Source organism: Perognathus longimembris, chromosome 5 (assembly GCF_023159225.1).
Source record: "Perognathus longimembris pacificus isolate PPM17 chromosome 5, ASM2315922v1, whole genome shotgun sequence".
In the NCBI taxonomy this organism is placed as follows: domain Eukaryota; kingdom Metazoa; phylum Chordata; class Mammalia; order Rodentia; family Heteromyidae; genus Perognathus; species Perognathus longimembris.
The window spans coordinates 30,656,861-30,676,892 of NC_063165.1; the positions used below are offsets into that span (position 1 = coordinate 30,656,861).

The 20,032-nt window shown below is 37.0% G+C and overlaps 2 protein-coding genes across 6 annotated transcripts; one reads left to right on the forward strand and one right to left on the reverse strand.

Moving 5' to 3' along the window:
• Window positions 1-2,664: 2,664 nt before the first annotated feature.
• Window positions 2,665-3,594, forward strand: LOC125351273 (olfactory receptor 5K1). The gene has a single exon (XM_048345976.1). It carries the CDS (start codon window positions 2,665-2,667, stop codon window positions 3,592-3,594), a length of 930 nt encoding a protein of 309 aa, XP_048201933.1.
• Window positions 3,595-11,564: 7,970 nt separating this feature from the next.
• Cldnd1 (claudin domain containing 1) lies at window positions 11,565-18,468 on the reverse strand. Of its 5 annotated transcripts, none has more exons than XM_048346480.1 (6): window positions 18,382-18,468; window positions 17,211-17,261; window positions 16,660-16,969; window positions 14,411-14,521; window positions 13,113-13,250; window positions 11,565-12,957 (listed from the first exon to the last, which is right to left on the reverse strand). In XM_048346480.1, the coding sequence occupies exons 3-6, from the start codon at window positions 16,949-16,951 to the stop codon at window positions 12,737-12,739; spliced, it is 762 nt and encodes a 253-aa protein (XP_048202437.1). In that variant the 5' UTR covers window positions 16,952-16,969; window positions 17,211-17,261; window positions 18,382-18,468; the 3' UTR covers window positions 11,565-12,736. The 5 variants fall into 5 exon arrangements, with proteins under 5 accessions (XP_048202437.1, XP_048202433.1, XP_048202434.1 ...); XM_048346476.1 differs by having other exon boundaries at window positions 17,211-17,254; window positions 18,382-18,458; XM_048346477.1 differs by lacking the exon at window positions 17,211-17,261 and having other exon boundaries at window positions 18,382-18,465.
• Between the last annotated feature and the right edge of the window lie 1,564 nt (window positions 18,469-20,032).

Consider the following 20,032-nt stretch of genomic DNA (forward strand, 5'->3'; position numbering starts at 1 on the left):
AAAGAAAAAAATATTAAAAATCATGTGCTTTAGAATTTACTTAGAAATAATTATATGACTTACTCTCTAGCTCTCAAAGGACACATTTAATTATTCCAGTTTAATTTGTCTGCAATATTCAAAAGATTGGGTCTCCCAGGCCATGATCTAATGTCAATACCAAGTAAATCCCCTTAGAATTATTTTGAATATGTATAAGCCATTCTCTACAAGTATTATAAATACCATCACTGATTTGCTGTGCAAAAATAGTCTTGATAAAGAGAATAGAATTTTACTGCTGGACCTGCATTAATTTCTCAAATCAGTGTAACAACTGGCCTCTACACAAGTCTCATTTGGAAAAACAGGTGAGATGGAATTTACATTATGTTTTTGCTAAAACTATTAATATTCTTAAGCATTTATTTCTCTAACTTGCCTAGGGGATTCATTGTCCTTGAAATTACAAAGCTAATTTCTCAATTGTTTAGATCCTTGAAGTCTTATTTTAATGTCTATTGTGCACACACTAGGAGATAATTGTCATTACTTGTATCACTTCTGTGTTCACTAGTCTAAATTTACCAAAGATAGGTAGATAGATATGTGATAGATAGAAAGATAGATAGATAGATAGATAGATGAATAGATAAACAGACACATGCACACTCTTGGAGTTATAACAGCATACATGTATACTTTTTGAAACTTCTTTGTCATAAAACTTTCAACCTGATGAAATGAATTATTCATCTCCTAATTAAATATAATTTGTATTTTTTGTACATGGCATTCCAATGTATCTATTAAACAAATTATATGAGAATACTGTAATTTAATAAATCCTTGACTCTCAATACAATTTTATGGAAGACTCCAGTTTCTTCTGATTCTCAGAAAAATAAAATGCAAGGCAAAATTTGTTCCATAAATCATTATCAACTGGGAAAATGATGTTTTAAAGTTGTATAATGTTATATGACTTTAATACATACAGTGAAAAAGAATTCAAATGGCATAGATTTCATCCCCAAGTGATATGAGATTTAAAAGTCATCCATATTTTCTAGAAACAACAAAAATGTTTTCCCTAGGGAAAAGAAAAGCATGTTTCCTCTGTTCCACAAATTCAAAGTATAGTTATTCTCAAAAACTATCAGAAAAATCATCAGTCTAAACATACTGGGAAGTGGCTAAATAAAATTTGAAACAACCGTTTGGTATTTAATTTTATTCAAAATTTTGATACATATGTACATGTACATATATACACAAATTTATCCATGTGTAACCCTTAGGATTTCCCACATTCTTCAATAGCATTTACATTTCTTTATATACTTGAAAGTATGAATAATTTTACACTGCTTGCCTAGGCAGCATTATAAATCTTCTGAAAGGGTTTTGCCTTTCCTTACTCTCTTATTCTCCTTGCTTCCATCCATAGCTTTGTTCTCTGTCCCTAGTGTCAAATACTGCACAAGTAGACCTCTTCTCCATAAGGCACTGATTTTTTACATGCTTAGTGCCAATGCAAATACATAGAAAATGATTAATAACATGTAAATTAAATAATCTTTTAAGTCTTTTTCTTGTGCCAGACATAGGGATGTATGCCTGCAATTCCTTTGATGGGCAGAGAAAAGATTGTGATTTAAGGGCATTTTGAGTAGAAAGTTAGTGAGATCCTATCTTATCAAATAAACTAGGCATGGTGCCATATCACTGTAATCTAAGCCCCTCTAGAGGCAGAGATAGGTGAGTTGTAGTCCAAAACCAGAAAAATATAAGATCCTATATAAAAATATACTTACGTAGTAGAGGTTAACAGAGAGAGAGGGAGAGAGAAAGAAAGAAAGAGAGAAAGAGAGAGAGAGAGAGACTGAATTCAAAGCCCAGGGCCACAATATTTTTACTGTATTAGGCTACAACATAATATATTTTTACCATTTAAGCCATATTTTAACTATGTAGCTGAATGAAAATAGATGCACTTATATTGTGCTACAACGATCACTTACTACTATAGTCATTATGTGTCAAATGTTTACTCCTTTCTTATTCGGTGAATAATATTGCAGTTTATGGGTCACACTTCATTCATTTTCCCTTTGACATTTGGATTGTTTTCATCTCTGGGGTATTGTGTATAAGACTGTGAGGATCATAGATTGGCAACAATACCCTTTCACACATTCTTAGCCACTCCATATACTGTCATTGAACTTGTTTGGGAACACTGATAAAAACTGCTGACACTTAGATTGTAAATCAGCTCAAGTTAAACCCTATGGAGAGGTTTTACCTTGAGTATATCTCATAAGAACTAAAAATAAATCTGTGAATCCAAGCTGAAAGTTTGATACTTTCAAGACTTCCTGGCGAATATGCTGAAAAGAAAAGAAAAGAAAATGTAGACAGAAAAAATGTAATAGCCTTAAGAGACTGAGGATATAGATCACTGTTAAATCAACTGTCTAGAATACACATGGTCCCAGGTTTAAATCCCAGCATGCAAAATAAAGTAATGTTTTAAGAAGGTTGATTCTCCCCCAGAATTGGGCATGTGCCAAATCCATGTGGACTTATAGAAATGCCATAGAAGAGAAATAGAAAAGATCAATAATGTATGGGGATGTAATAGATTACTAACTTCTCAAAAAAATTTCAGAAATTTTGAGAATGGTTGGAGAAAATCGAAGCATGAAAAGCGAGTTTATCCTCACAGGACTTACAGATCACCCAGACCTGAAGAACCTTCTGTTTGTGCTGTTCTTTGCCATCTATCTGATCACCATGCTAGGGAATATTGGGCTGATGATACTTATTTCCAAAGAACGGTCTCTTCACACACCAATGTACATCTTTTTAGGTAACCTAGCATTTGTGGATTCCTGCTGTGCTTGTGCCATTACTCCCAAGATGTTAGTGAATTTGTTTTCGGAAGACAAAAGGATTTCCCTTTATGAATGTATGGCACAATTCTATTTTCTTTGCACTGTTGAAACTGCGGACTGCTTTCTTCTGGCAGCAATGGCCTACGACCGCTATGTGGCCATTTGTAGCCCACTGCAGTACCACACCAAGATGTCCAAGAAACTCTGCGCTCAGATGACCACAGGAGCCTACACAGTTGGAAACATGCATTCCATGATTCATGTAGGGCTACTATTTAGGTTAGCTTTCTGTGAATCTAATCACATCAATCACTTCTACTGTGACATTCTTCCCTTGTATAGACTCTCCTGTGTTGACCCTTACATCAATGAACTTGTGCTATTTGTTTTTTCTGGCTCCATTCAAGTCTTCACAATAGGTAGTGTTTTAATTTCTTATCTTTACATTCTTTTCACAATTTGCAAAATCAAGTCCAAAGAGGGAAGGACCAAAGCCTTTTCAACCTGTGCTTCTCACTTCTTGTCTGTGTCATTATTCTATGGATCTCTTTTCTTCATGTACATTAGGCCCAATTTACTAGAAGAAGGAGATAAAGACATACCAGCTGCTATTCTGTTTACAATTATAGTTCCCTTGCTGAATCCTTTCATTTATAGCCTGAGAAATAAGGAAGTAAAAAGTGTCTTGCAAAAAATTCTGAAGAAAAAAAAATAACCTCCACAAAGTTTAAACAAGTCATATCTTCTGTGCCTTTTGTGATTTACATGCAGCAAAACATACTACAAGAAATTACACTAATAAAATACATAATTTTATGTAAAATATAATAAGCTACATTCAAACTAAGCAGCAGTGTATGGAAATAAATATAATGCATAGAATAATGCACAGTCAACAATTGTAAGTCTTAACATAAAATAATAAAAATTAAAAACAAACTCCAAAGTTATTCAAGCAACAACTTAGTATGTTTCCAAATTCAAAGTCTTTTCCAGTGTTAGGAATCATCAGCACCTAAGAGGTAACACTAGAGCTTGCAGTTAAAAATATAAAGTGTGATTGCATATGCATATATAATCAGCCCACTGATAGTTTAGAGCATGAGAAATCCATTAAGCTGAAATGGTTTAGGACTTGTGAAAATTCACCAAACCTGGATACATATAATCATAACCCTCAAAATTAGAGCAGATAAATTTTTGTTTGGTTTTGTTTTGTGTTTTTGCCAGGCCTGGGGCTTAGACTCAGGATCTGAGCATTCTCCCTGGCTTCTTTTTGCTCAAGGCTAGCACTCTACTACTGAGCCACAGCACCACTTCTGGCTTTTTCTGTTTATGTGGTACTGAGGAATCAAACCCAGGGCTTCATGCATGCAAGGCAAGCACTCTACCACTAAACCATATTCCCAATCCCAAGTATATACATTTTGAATAATCAGTTTTCATAGCACTGGGGGTGGAGTACTTCTGCAGATAGAACTGGAAAAGATAACAGGACAAATCTGAAGGTTTCCTTTGTAAAATATTCTTGCCTCTGAATAAATATAAAATGAGTGCTAGGAAGAAAAATAAAGCAATGACTCTAGGCATTTACACACACAGTGAGACCAAAGGAGGATATGCTTAGGAAAGGAACACAAAGGCACAATGCATCTAAAATGATATTTATCAAAATGAACTCTAGGAAATGGAAACGAGATTCTTTCTAGCTGCTTTTCTTTCCTTTTTGTTCTGTTTGTTCCTTTATCTGTCTTTGGGAGTGTCAGGGAAAGCAGAGAAATGGAGGGACAAAGGGTGAACAAATGCAGCAATAACACTCCCTGGACACTAAGTTGAAAATGAACTATACAATTTGTGGTTAGGGGTGGGAGGGGAAAAGAGAGGGAGGAAAGGGGTGACATTGTCCTAATTTATGTAACTGTAACTTCTTCTTTATAATAGCAATATATTTTTAAAAATAAAGCAGTGAATTCAAGTGAATTTGAATCTGGCACTTTTATATTATTTGCTACCTCCTATGGCATTCTCCAGAAGTCTATGAGTGAACTCGCTTGGCTTCTTTTCAGTAACAACTCCAAAAGCCCCATGTTCACTAACAGCCTCACCAGATTTACCTGGATACTTATTAGTTTGTGTCCATCTTGTGCCAAGCTATAGAAAGATTATCTCATTTTACCTTCACTAACATCTTCCAGGAGAAAAAAATTACCATTCCATGTGACAAGCAAGAAAATAAACCACACTGTTTCAGCCACTTACACACATCCTACAGTCATGGGTAATGTGCCTTCATGAGGATCTAACAACAAAATCCATATTCTCAATTATCACATAAGAAGTCACAAAGAAATCACACAAAGATTACAGAGAAGTGTTTAGTCAATGCAATGCAAAAACTAATTTCTAATATTTAAAAATCAGGAGAATTTTTTATTTTTTTAAGAAAAGCTTTTCTTGAAAAGTTAAGAGACCTGCAAAGACTAGGTCTTTCTGTGCAAACTGTCTGGTCCCTCTGAATACATAAATGTAGAAATTTACATTATTAAGAATGTTCTGTTATCTACATTATTTCAGAACTTTTCTTCAGCAACATTTACTTAATGCTATTTTAAACTATAAAACCTACCAATTTGAGCAATATTCCATGATTTCTGCTATGTTTTACAATAAAATATTAAGGAAATGATATGAAATAAAAACTCTCAGAAAAAAAAACGTTTTATTAATCCACTTAAAGTCATGTATATTGTGGGTTAAGGAAAGACAAATAAATAAATAAGTCAATAAATAAGCCAAATATTTTAAGTGACATTTAAAAGAAAATCTAATAGAGTACACAGCTAAGCTTATTTTTATTTTATTCAGCAGATTGTATAGAGATGAACTTATATGATAGAACCAGTCCACATTATACATTTATGAAGTTTATGTTCTTTTATTAACTATAAATTTAATGTTTTCTTCGGTTAAATTATCTTCATTTTTACATGTTTTAATTTCGTTTCTTGATTTTGCTGGTGAAACAATATCAGTCTCAGGAACAGGGAGAACAAAATTGGCCAAACCTGCTTAAGGAGAGATGAGGAAGGCTAGCTCTCTTTCCTTAAGGAAAGAAAGCAAAGAATAATGTGAAGCATGCTGTGCAAAATTAATATGATAATTTTGGAGAAATGAATCATATACTGATTTATACTGTGATATATGAATCATATGCTAATACTTGTAGATATGTTTTGCTTGGTACTCCTTTTAGATGAATGAAAGAACACTTATGAAAATAAAGAATCTGATAGACAAAATCCAAAACTTTCTATTAGAAGAAAAATATAACAACATGAGTTAGGGCCCAGACTTGTCTCTGTGGAACCAATTTTTCACGGAACCAGAGAATGAACATGACAAAACGTGAACACAGCCTTTTGTCTGTGACCCCTAGGCAGGAGTTTAAGGACATTCTAAATGAACACAAGTGCTTATGGTTGAAGTTATATCTCCTTAGCAATAAAGGAAATATAAATCACAACACTGATATTTGTACACACCCTCGTCAGAATGACCATCATCAAGAAATGAAGAAATGCCCGTGTAAAGGTGAGAGGCAGGAACCCTTACACATTTTTGATGGGAAGGTAAACTAGTACAACCACTATGGAAATCCAGGTGAAGGTTCTTCACAAAAAGTAAAACTAGAACTACTTCTAATCCTGCTTTACCACTCCTGGGCATATGTCTGAAGAAATGCAAATCAGTATACACACCCATGTTTACAGAAGCACTATTCACAATAGCTAAACTGTGGAATCAGCCTTTGTGCTCATCAACAGGAGTATAGTTCAACGATAAAGAAAAATAAAATTATATTGCTTGTTTAGATTATCATATTAAGCAAGTTAAGTCACACTCAGAAAGACAAATATTGCCAAGTTTTTTCTCATATGTGGAAGAAAATCAATGGGAGAGGCTGGAGAGTGTGATCATTAAAGTACATTCTATGTATGTAAGAAAAGATCCTGGCCTAGAACCCTATGAAAGAGAGCTCTTAAACGACTTGAGGGTAATGTGACCCCACCAGAAAGGAGCCAGTCTGCAAGAAATAGAACTAAGGGAGTGCTAAGAAAGCAATAGATGGAAAGATACATATTTCAATTGTTAAAAGGACAACAATTTGAAGATCTGCCAAGGAAAGGTCCCTTAGAAACTCGCAGTTATTCTTAAAAGAGAAAGACTATCTGTAAACTAGTCACCTATCATAAGATCAGCTACATTAGAATATATTTTCCCCACATCTACAATCTTCCTGGTTTGACTATAGAAGGATCAGAAAGAAAATGATGGAGAATAGGGAGTGCTGACCAAATTTCTTCTCCTATTTTAGGCTTGTCAGCCAAAGATAAACCTAGGCTAACAGACAAGAGACTTTTCCTATTGTCATTAGTTTTTATACTGAACTAATTAGAGTGTAATCATGTTGTCCTTTTATTACCTTCACAAAAGGGACTGAACCACCTAATTATAAAAGAATGGATCTATGGAGTTTAAAAGGAGCAATGACTAACAGCATCACTCTTACAGTTGGACTTCCCTGACAAGTGCAATTTATAACCTACTGTTTTCAAGAACTTCAGAATGTTCTAGACATATAATAGCACTAACTCAATGTACATAAGTGTCATGGGAAAACTTAATAAAGAAGTAATATTAATCTTTAACATAAAAAATAAGACACAACTGAAAAAGAAATGGGAGATTAAGGATATAAGTAAAAAAGCAATTCACAGCAAAGGGAAAATAATATGTAATACCTGTGATGTGAAAGAGTAATGTTTAAATACTCTGACTTCATAATTTATTCAGTATAAAAGTTAGCAGCATAAAACCACTATTGTTTATTTGTTTTTCTTATGTTACTTGGTTTCTGCTGGTTGGTTCTTGATTGTAATCTAAAGGGCTAGGCACAGTGACACACTCTTCTAATCCCAGCTACTTAGGAGGTAAAGATACACAGGATTGTTGTAAGAGACCAGTTGGGCAAAAGTGCTAGCTCCTACCAGAAAAACAAACTAAATCAAAAAGCAATGGGAATGTGGATGTGGCTCAAGCTCAAGTGATAAGGTCTTTCCTAGCAATTCAGTTCCCAGTACCACCAAGAAGGGAAAGTAAAAAAACAAACAAAAACAAAAAAACAAAAAAAACGTACAGGATAGAAAAGTTAGGGTTAGAATTATCTGAAAGCACACCAAGGGTGTGCATTGAAGATAAAAGATAGGTCATACTGGAAAGATGATCCTGGCTTTTGGCTAAGAGCTTATCTTCACATTTCAAATGGAAAAATCTATACAAGATCACTCCACAAGCAGTGAGCTTCCTTCTTCATGCATGGGGTCTGACCACATGTTGGCCCCTGCATAATACAAACCAGCATTTACTGAGTTCTTATATTTCAGAGTTTGTTTAAAGCACTTTACATATACAAGTTATTTAATACTTAAAATAACTTAAGACAGAAGCTATCCAATCTTTATTTCAGATAGCATACCATGCTCATCCTTGAGAATTTCTGACTTGTGTAGAGGTTCATGTCAACCACTCATTCTTTCTGGTTCTCACCCAAAGTATGAAAACAGTCAATAAGTAGACAGTAATCAAAATGTTCACTTTCTTGATCAAGGCCAGTTACTGGCTTCCTTTAAAGAATTAGATTGCAGAGTGCGATAGTTCCCTGATTCCCTATGGTTTTGCTATTCAATCATAATGCAACCTGTCATAAGTAGCACTTATGAGTGACTACTTTTGTCTGAACAACTGCTATTGTCTTAAGAGTACACCTAAGAATGCAAATTTAGCACTCATCTCTCAAGCTAGATACTTAATCCTTATATACCATGTTTCTCTGGTAGAGTCCTTGAATCCCAGAAATTGTGCCTATCAGATAAAATATTCCTTCTATACAGGGACAAAAAAAATGTTTGGAGAAACTTGCAGAGTTCACGCCAGTATGTTGTTCTTAATGACAGCATAAATTGTTTCCATGAAACCTGAGAAAATAGTTCCCAAAAATTAGCTGAGATTTAGAAAAATTATGGTAGAAAATTATCAATCAACAGGGATTAGACCATATATATTTTTTTTACTCTTAGACATATATAACCAGTTGATTTACATAAAACAAATATATAATGTATATATCCATTTATATATGATATATTTTGTATTATAAATATATATATACATATATATAAATTAGAATCAGGTATCTTTGATGTTTGAGGTTGGAAGTAAGAAAATTGGATAGTAGAGTTTATGAAAATAAAGCTAAGGACTATGGAGAAAAGCACCACAGATCATGAGAAGCACAGATGGTTTTAACTGTATGTTGACAAGATAAGCAAACAAATTTAAGATGATAAGTCTAGTAGACTGGGAAAGACTGACAAGTTGTAGGATAGATGAGGTAAAATTCATACCCTGAGACACCGAGAGTCTGTACAAAAAAGGTGCTATGACTCTGAAAATCCAGTATTTTTTTGTTTTTGCCAGTTGTAGGGCTTGATATCAGGGCCTGGGTGCTGTCCCTGAGCTCTTTGTTCAAGGCTAGTGCTTTATGACAGTGCCACTTCTGGCTTTCAAGTGGTTCATTTGGGTAAGTCTCATGGGGACATTGTTCACTCAGCTGGTTGTGAACTGCAATCCTCAGGTCTCAGCCTCCTCAGTAGCTAGAATTACAGGTGTGAGCCACCAGCACCCAGCAAGTCAAGTATTTTTTTTAATGAAGGCAAAAGTGAAAAAAGTCCTTATTTCACATTTGTAATTCTCTATAAAAGAAGAGCAAGTAATACAAATTGGATCTTGCTTCATACAAGTTTGCTGAAAGCATATTAGTGTTTACCTAGTAAGCAGAAGAACACTTAGAAATAACAGATTCCTGAACATCCCTCAATTTATTACTCTTTGTAAAGTATGAGTCATTATTCCCTTATGAAAAAAACTGAAGGAACAAAAGGCACCACCTTATCTGTACCTGGGCATAACAGAGTTGAACCTGAAAGAAGTTTTTATCTTCAGAACTACACCTATTGTCTAGGATACATATGGAAGTATTACAATAAGAAAACAAAATTGATTCAACAGGTTTTCATTTCAAATGAAAATTTGTATGATGATCAAACACTGAAATCCCCTCATACTATTTATCTAATGGTCAACTGGATATGACTGGATCTGTAAGCTTTAACAGCACTAACCTGCAATTTGGTGCTATTTGCACAATGAAGAAATGAACTAAATGGATTTGTGTGGCCATCTCATTCTTAATCCTGTGAGTTTACCTGGGACTTATTAATCCTATCCTCCAATACAGACATAGTCCAATATTGACAATAGGTTACATTTTAACACGACTATCAAATTATATAGGTAACAGGCACAATAAATTCTTCTAGCATTATTCTGCCTTGTTTTTGCCACTCAGGATGTGGGCACTGTCCCTGAACTTCTTTTAGCACAAGGAGCTCTACCACCTAAGCCACAGCTCCACTTTTGACTTTGTAACTCATTAGAGATAAGAGTCTCACAGACTTTCCTTCCTGAGCTGGTTTCCAACTGGGATCCTCAGATCTCAGGATTATGAGTAGCTAGGATCACAAGTGTGAGCCACCTGTACCCAGGTAGTCTGCATTTTTATTAAAGTAAGTTTTGGTGTTTTTTTTCTATCTTTAAATTATGAAAGAAGTCTAAAAAGCACATTGAGGGTATTTATCCACATGACTTAGTTCACTTTTAGAGCCATAAAAACAGGGTCTTAAAACACATTTCTCAGGTTGCCACAAAATATATACACAAATATATACATGCACACATATTCATATGTACATATAGAGAGATAGAACAAGAACATAACTACAGGACTGTTAGGGTGAATGAATGGGGAGGTGAGGAGGTAAAAAGAATAAGGAAGGTGAATAATATCAAAATGCATTGTGTCTATGTATGAAGACTGTAAAAGGAATCTTACTGAAAGTTGATGGGAGAACAATAGAGGGATTCTTTAGCTTCAAAATGCACATCTGAGGGCTGGGGATATGGCCTAGTGGCAAGAGTGCCTGCCTCGGATACACGAGGCCCTAGGTTCGATTCCCCAGCACCACCTATACAGAAAACGGCCAGAAGCGGCGCTGTGGCTCAAGTGGCAGAGTGCTAGCTAGCCTTGAGCGGGAAGAAGCCAGGGACAGTGCTCAGGCCCTGAGTCCAAGGCCCAGGACTGGCAAAAAAAAAAAAAAAAAATGCACATCTGAGACAGCAGGGTGAAATCCCTTGGAACAATTAGTATTTTTAAAGAAAAACAGAAAACCACAATTGGCTCTGTTGGGGGGCTAAGTACAGTAGGAGAGAAGCAAATGGAGAGAATCAACCAGAGAATATGACTAATGTACATTCACTATAATATGTAGAGATCACAAAACTAGTTTGAAAAAAAATTTTTCAAATTCTAAAACATAAAAGACACTCTTACTTTGGAGGAATGGGTAACCACATTTTCTAGAAGATAAAATAAACCCAAACATGGGAAATAAAGATGAGCCTCAAGAGCCTCCAAGCATTTCTATAGAAAACAAAGAGTTTTCCACAGATTCCCACTCTTTATCCTAATATGTTGGGAGATATAATCAATTCAGACACTATACACAATTCTCTTCTCATTTTTTATTTTATTTTTTTTAAAAAGACAGATTTAGGATATGGTAAGAAATTACTGTTACATATTTTTTAATCTGTCAAATGCTACAATAATGGAATAAATAAATAAAATCTTAAATGTTCAATGTTTATAGACATATTTATAAAAAAATGACTAAATTAGAAGACATAAAACAATGTTGATACACACCAGGAAGGGACTTAGGCAAGGAAAGGCACATCATTTCACCACAAGAAATAAAAACCACAGTTGAAGGCTAAGGGAAAGCCACAGCTTTAGATCTTGTGGTAGTATTCCCAGCTCTGGAGGATCATTATGTTAGAACCTTCTTTACGGTACTTAGCTGGAATAAAGAGAAATAGTTGGAGAATTTACTGTGTGGTCCTATTGTAATATTTAAGAGATAGCACACTTTTAATAAGTCTGGTGTGTGAAGAAGGAAGAGCAAAAATTGAAAATGGTTTGGTACTACTGAAAACTTTTACTGAGTTTTAGAAAAGAATAATATAGTATTACCAGATTAACTTGTTTGTCTGAAGGTGTTAGAATTTTCGCAGTTACAAAATTAAATTTTTAAGTAAACACTGTACTTTTCACTTCTTGTAGCCAGACAACAGTATAATAGTTGCCATATTTCATCTCAGATAAAGTCATGTGCCAAAGTTTAGGAAAAAGGATCTTAAATAATTTCTCAATTTTATGGAACTTAAGTCTTTGAAAATGGTACTAATACTGCTAACTGACTGGCTATCTACAACAGCGAAGTGAACATGAAGTGTTGACAATGATGAGAGGTTTCCCAAAATTAATGTTTCTAGCTCAACATATATGGCCATTCCACTTACTGGAAAATTTAACACACATTAGAAGTTGTTCTGGGTCAATTTCCAAGAGTTTTCTTTCAGAAATTTATATCATTTTTAGAAATTTCTTTCTGTCTAGATTTTGAACCTAATTTGAAATACTGAATCCTTCAAGAGTAAATCAAATAAATTGTAGTGGTATTAAGTCTTTAGTGGTGTATAAACAAGTGGATTTTTAGGATAAATTGGTACGTCCACAAAAAATAAAAATTAAGTTAAAACGAAAAAGAAAGCTTGGGGTAAATACCAATATTAAAAAAATATCATGGCAATTGTTTATAAAGCAAGCGGCTTCCCCTTCATGCCACACGATATGCTTTCATTAAGGTGTACTCTTTCCGGTTGGTGTGAGCAGCCCAGATGAAAAGAGCAGAAGCCATGAACTGTAAGGGAGCTGAGACGCAAGCAAGGCAGAAGGACCATCCAAATTCACCAATTACGTTCTCAGGCGGTTGCAATTTCTGATGGAGCAGTTTGATTCCAGCAACATAACAACTTACTGTGCCCAATGTACACAGACCTTGGGGAGAAATTAAGAAAATAAAACATCTTTAAATAAGAGCACATTAGAGTTTTTCAGTCAACATGGCAGTGCAGCTATACGTCAATGTTTAGAAATTATCACTCCCTGAGGAGACAGAAAGAAGCCAAGTTAGGTAAGATGATAAGACCCACCTGCAAGGAGATGAAGAATGCCAGTAGCAATGGTGGGATATAAGCTTCGGCAGATACACGCACAGAGTCCAATCAATGCCCCAAAGCACATCAAACCTAGACTTACAAAAGGTAAAAGGAACTGGCAACGCCAAAGATCTGGTTTGAGAAAAGGAGAAAAAGAATAGCTATGTTACCATAATTTCAGACCACTTTATAATAAAAGAAATATTCTAATTAGACCTTTACTCAAAAAGTGAAAAAGTACTCTAATACTGAGAACTTTAATAAATCATACCATTCAAAACAATACTAACTCCATCCTGAAAAAGAAAGCCAATAAGAGATAGCAGTTTATTGCCATTTATTCTACAAATGCTTTGTGAACTAATCCTCCCTACAGCTATTACTATAGAAAATTATTATTTCTATTTGGTAAGTGAAGAAACAGACAAGAGGCCTAAATAACTTGCTCAAAGTACAAGTGGGAAAGCAGGGTTTGAAACAAAAATAGTCTGTTTCTACATGCAGACAGTGTCAAGTCCTGGGATCTAAAGGCAGTAATATTTTAAATGTGTACTGATTATAAATGGCTTGTCTTACATAATGGATACTACATAATGGATGTGGAACACACTTGTTTTTATTATCATATATTTTCTTATCAACATGAGGAGATGACGGCCACACAAAAGACCTCATAATTTCTGATTTTAATTATTAGTAATTCTATGCATTTTCACTGCAAAACAGAAGACCTGTACTTATTGAACATTTCCTCTCATAATATAGTCATATTTATAGACAAGCTCAAAAAGAATCCCTGAAGCCCTAAAACCTGATGCTGAAGTCTGAAGATAGTTGTTACAAGAGCTGCCTAACCATCAAATCATAAAATGTTCTCAACATTTTTTCTTTTACATCTACACATACACTTTCGGTATTACACAGATGAACATATTTGACAAGCTTGACACATTCAGACCTCAAACTTGTTCATGAACTTAGGCAGTAGGAGTGTTTATCTCAAATACAAGAGTATATTATTTCTCATAAATGTACGCATACTTAAAAGTGCCATAAAAATATATTTTGGAAGTTTAGATTCCTACAAAGTATTAGCTATTTTTCTCAACTAAGTCATATTTGTACCTTCTAAAATATATTACCAATAGAACAGAGCTCATTGGAATATAATTAGAAAATGTATTTCATGTTGACATACCTACTAATACATCGTTTTCCAAAAATAAAGTTTAACAAACACTATTATTTCCTTTTCTTCCCAACAGTCCTACTGAGATCAAAGTACTACTCACAGGTCCGAAGTAAATCAATTCCACTATTATGGTTTCCAGGATCAACGAATTTCAGCATAAACTGCTCCGTTAGTGTGAAACTCATGCATTTTGTAACCACATCAAATGACTCTGGAACAAGAACGATTAATTGCTGTTTTCATTATAAACATTTCATAATAATCTCTTTCTGTAACTACTCTCTACAAAGAAGTGGTATAGAAAGGTTTTCCCAGGGGAATTATCCATCTCTTTTGCTGACTGGCAATGGGTTTCACCAATGCCCAAGAGATACCTTACAGTGACAAGATGATAATAGACATAAGGAAGAAAAAAAAGAAAGAATAGTAGTACAATGAATGACAGATGAGGTATGTTAAAAGACTAGAAGGGAGTCAGGAGGGAACAAAGACTGAAATAAGAACTTCAATGTTCTTACTCTGCTATCCATGGAGTCCATTTCAGGTGATAACACAAATCTACCCTTCCAGTTTCTCGGACTAGAAAGTTTAGAGTAACTCTTGCTCTTATTTATATACTCAAATAGTAAATTCTAGAGGATTAGGGTTTTTTTCAAAATGCAGTCAGAATCTAGCTGCCATTCAGGTGCCACTACTCTGGATTACTGGATTCGCTTCCAATCCTACATTCTACATGTGTGTTTGTTCTCACTACATCAGCCACAGTGACAAAATCAGGTCTCACTCCTACTCAGTGCCCTACTCAGTGGATCTTCATTCTGCTCAGAGTGAACATCAAAGTCTTCATGGTTTAGGACCAGAGAGTCCTATATGAATTACCCTACTGCTACCTGCAAAACAGGCCCTTGGCAGCATTTTCAACATAGCCCCCCTCTCCCTCCAATCCAGTCTAGTGGCTTCTAATCCTCAAATGTTTTTAATTACACTCCTGTCACAGGACAACTGAAAAAGTAACTATTCCTTCCGACCAAAATAATTCTCCTCCATTCCTGACTACCCACATGTATAACTTCTTCTTTTAATCTTTACCTATACTGAATCTTTACTCAAGTAGTTTCCTGTCAATGAGACCCATTCTGACTAACCTATTGGAAATTATAACCTATACTCTCCTTTAAACTGCTCTATTTTTAATAGTATGTCATTTTTAACATACTATGTAATTATTGTTTATATCATTGCACTTGTATTTATCTTGTTTATTGTTGGTCATTCTTTATTAATCTGCTAGCTCTGCAGGAATAACGACTTATTCTTCAAACTATATGAGTCTTTAGAACACAAGGGAACGCAATAAATGTACTACTAATGATAACTCGAGTTTCCAGTATCAATTGCTATGTCCTCATAAACAGATCTGACCATTTAACAATGAATTTTTTTTTTTTTTTTTTGGCCAGTCCTGGGCCTTGGACTCAGGGCCTGAGCACTGTCCCTGGCTTCTTCCTGCTCAAGGCTAGCACTCTGCCACTTGAGCCACAGCGCCGCTTCTGGCCGTTTTCTGTATATGTGGTGCTGGGGAATCGAACCTAGGGCCTCGTGTATCCGAGGCAGGCACTCTTGCCACTAGGCTATATCCCCAGCCCTAACAATGAATTTTAACCAACTTTCTCCCCATACTATCTCCTTTGCTCATATACAACATGCTACCATCTTTTTTGATAACTGACACTTACTGGCCTTTGATTAAAATACAATGCTTCCCACTGCCAATAGACATAACCATAAATAAAAATAAACTGTAAAGTTGCTTCTTACAAAGAGTCCCAAGACTTTCAATTTAATATGTGGAAATTAAAGTCATTTAAGCATTAAATAAAAATGCTTATAAAATAAGTATGAGGAGTACTTAGAACATTTTCCTAATAGAAAACTTTTAACCAATAAACTGTATCAAAAATGTTGAAGTCTCAAATATAGACAGGCAGTAGTAGATTTAAATGCAAAGCTGATCAAATTATGTCCTCTAAAATATGGGGATAAATGATATACAAAACCACAGCTAGTCTATATAAGGACTATCCGTTCACATCTGTTGACTTGATTTTGGACACCAGTCCTTTTGTCAGTTAACAGATAATTGCACTAATGTTCTTTTTCAACTATTTCCTCATGACAGGTGAAATATATAGTACTACACAGAAGTTAGAGGAAAGACAGTGGTAGAGACAGGTTAAGATTTGAGGAAGGAAAAACTCATAAAAATGCTAATATACAATTTGGCAATCATCAAGCAACTTGGACTATTATTGGATAAACAGGGAGAGAGAAGCTGAAATAAAGGAATACCTGTTCTTTCTGGTGGTGCATACCAGTGTGTGTTTTTGGGTATGGTGATACACCTTCTCCATAATCCCACTGTGCCACTATACCGGAAAAGCGCATCATTGTAAGTCTTTTCATCTGTCTCATCACTAATGAAATCTTCCCAGATGCTTTTATTCAAATCACTGGAATTTTCTTGAACTCGACTTCGATATTCATACCAGAAGTCTGTGCCAATAGAGGCTGCCATGTAGATGGTAGAAATGAGGCTAAGCACACATGCAATTACAAATGCTGTAGCGAAACGGTTATCCATTCTGGCATTCAGACTGCTCTGTTTAAAAGTTAAAAAAAAAAGAAGACATAAAATTAGTGTTCAAGAACAAGTATTTCACATCATGTTTAAATAAAAGAAATCTCAAAACCACACTATACCCTATAACCCATCCCCTGTTTCTTTAAAGCAATTATACAGTCAGTAAGGTATTATTTTTTTTAAAAAACCCACAAAAAAACAAGGGTTCAACTTAAAACAAATCTCATTCTAATGAAAGTACTTATTGAATGCCACATACCCAGGATGCTACGGAGACAGAGGTCTTGTTCTCTAGTCTATCACCTGCATACTAAAACAGACAACACTGAAATGGACATACACATTACAGATACAAACAACACAGGTTCGAGAGCAGCGGCGTACCATGCACACACTTTTATTTGCTGATGATTGAATTCTTATACAAGTTATATAGAGGGTGTGAAGTACTCGGGGGTTTGAGGGAGGAAAAAGAAACATGGGCAAAAGAAGCAGTGTAAACGGACTCCTCCCCCTTTCCTCTGGACAGGGAGACCTTCCCAAAATAAAGGCAGGAGTGAAGCGCCAAGGAAAACAGTAGCACCATAATGCTAGATAGCCGTCTCCTGTAATCCACTAAGGCTAATCCAAGCTTCTTTACCCCAGACAGATTTTTTTCCCCAGTCCTATTTACTCCCCCTTACACTACTGAACCTACTTGACGGCAACCTCGCTCTCCGCCTCAATCTCAAGGCATTAGCAAAAGATCCAAAAAAACTAAAGGAGCCCTTCTCACAGCAGGGTGGAGGGACTCTCGAGTTTGGAAAATCCGATCCTTCCCTGGGCGTGGACCTCCTCCGAGGCGGCAGGGGTAATCCATGGCCGCGGTGAACCGACTCCAGGCCGTCAAACCCCGACTCGCACCCGGAGGGGCCCGCACCCCGCACCCCACGCCCGAGGTCCGGGCAAACAAGGCTCCGCCAACGGGCGGCGGAGTTGGGAAGAAGGGAAGTGACTCAGGGCGATGACAAAAATCAACGACAACTTAGGGAAGTTATTTTCATCCTTATCCTTTCATTTGGGTTACCGCAAATGACCTTTGAGTAAAAAGCTAAATAAAATAAAAACAAGGTCTTGACAAGCAGCAGCTGGAGGGGCATCCGAAGCCCGGCGCGGGGTCACCCCGCGGGCCGCCGCACGGCGACGGCGGAGGCCGAGGCACAGTCGGGGGGTGGAGGGGGAGGAGGACCCGGGGGACCCGACCAGGCCTCTCTCGGCCCCGGGGACCCCTCTCCCCGCCCGCCTCAACACGCACCGCGGCCGCCCCTCGCCGCGGATAACCCGCCTGGCACCCGCCGCCCCGCACCGGAGGGGAACCCGGCCTCAAACCGCTGGAACGGCGGGCCGGCTGCGCGACCCCCGGCCTGGCGACGCCGGCCCCACTCACTCACCGCCCATCCTCTCGCTCTGCCAGCCTCACCCTCCAGCTCTGACCACAGCACCCCGCTCTCCCCGCGCCTCCGCTGACGCACTTCCCTGCAGAGCCCGCCCCCTCCATAACTCCCGCGCCTCCGCCACCGCCTCCACCCCGGGCCCGGCCGCGGCCTGGAGCCGAGGGGCGTTGTGGGAGTTGTAGGAGGGAGGGAGGGAAAGCTGTCCGACGCGCCGGTGGACATGCTTGCCTGCGCGCGGGGCATTGTGGGGGGTGTAGTTCCCTTAAGAAGGCCTGGCGTTGCGTAAAGCGTAGAGGGATTCTTAAGAGGAAAGGGACCACCAGAAAGTGAGGTCGCCCGTCTACTGTCAACTTCATCCAATGACTGCGATCTCCTTAACTCAGGTCTCATTTTCAGACCTATGTTCCCCTGATCACACCAACCAACCTTAAAAGTAACTCCTATAAAGATGAACTTTTGAAATGTTATTCCCTCCCTCTCTCACTGTCTGTCTCATTAGAGAAGTAAGCTTAAGATTGCTTACGTTCAGAGTAAGAAGACTTCTGAAAGGCGTGACACTGATCAAGATGCGCTGTGCATCTGACCCCCCTCTGTACAAACTACCTAATGGAGGAGGAGGAGGGGGAGGAGGAAGAAGAAGAAGAAAGGAAACAGTATATTTCTACAATATGACATAATTATTTGGCTTTCGGGAGTACATGTTTGTGGCTGCCTTCTCCTTATGACAATGGCATTTGTTTTTGTTTTTTGAGAGTTTTATTTATTTATTTTTTGCCAGTCCTGGGGCTTGAACTCACGGCCTGAGCACTATCTCTGAGATTTTGTTCAAGGCTAGCACTCTACCACTTGAGCCACAGCGCCACTTCTGGCATTTTCAGTTTATGTGGTACTGAGGAATTGAATCCAGGGTTTCATGCATGCAAGGCAAGTACTCCATCACTGAGCCACACTCCCAGACTGAGCATTTGTTCTTTATTGTGGTCGTTTCTTTTAAAAATAAATCTCAGTTAATTTAAAAAACATCAAATATTAAGAATACTAAATAGACCAAATTGTGAATAAAAATTTGGCAATATAATATGAAAAAGGCTGAGTTTGAAAGAACATCAGCTCTAGCAGATAAGGTCATGAACAACATAGGACATGGCAGAAGACTATGTAACATAGAAACAGAATAATCCCAAACTTGCATGCATTGCACAATAATTGACAGGAAACAAAGACATCTTTTACATATAAAGAAAACACATTTTCTTCTGTTCATGGTTCTGGTCTAGGGTCAATGAGCTGCATGTGAAGATGGACTTCTGATGGCAGTCTTGAGATGACACAGAGCCTCATATCAGGAGAGACAGGAAGCTCCAGTTACATTTTACCAATAGCATTGCAGACTTCTGAATGCTCTGGGACCAGCAAATAGTGAGTCTCCCAATAGATTCATGAGGAGACAGCCTCCTCAAGGACCAGAGGCACTCCTGTCCTCTGCTGTCTTAGAATTTATTGCTGCACTGGGAACAGAAGGGAGCCCCAACTTGAGATCAGTTCTCTACTACCCTAGAATATTGGAGATATGTTTTTTTCTCTCTAAACTAAGTTGATAAACTAATATTCATATACAATACATAGAGATAGCAGCCAAATCTATCAT

Excerpts from the sequence above, each read along its gene's own strand:
- LOC125351273 (XM_048345976.1), top strand. The coding sequence starts at position 2,665 with ATGGTTGGAGAAAATCGAAGCATGAAAAGCGAGTTTATCCTCACAGGA.
- Cldnd1 (XM_048346476.1), bottom strand. Across the intron at positions 16,970-17,210 it reads CTGTCTCCGTAGCATCCTGG|AGCAGTCTGAATGCCAGAAT; the intron begins GTATGTGGCATT and ends ACTTTTAAACAG. Across the intron at positions 12,958-13,112 it reads CATTCTTCATCTCCTTGCAG|GTCTGTGTACATTGGGCACA; the intron begins GTGGGTCTTATC and ends TTTCTCCCCAAG.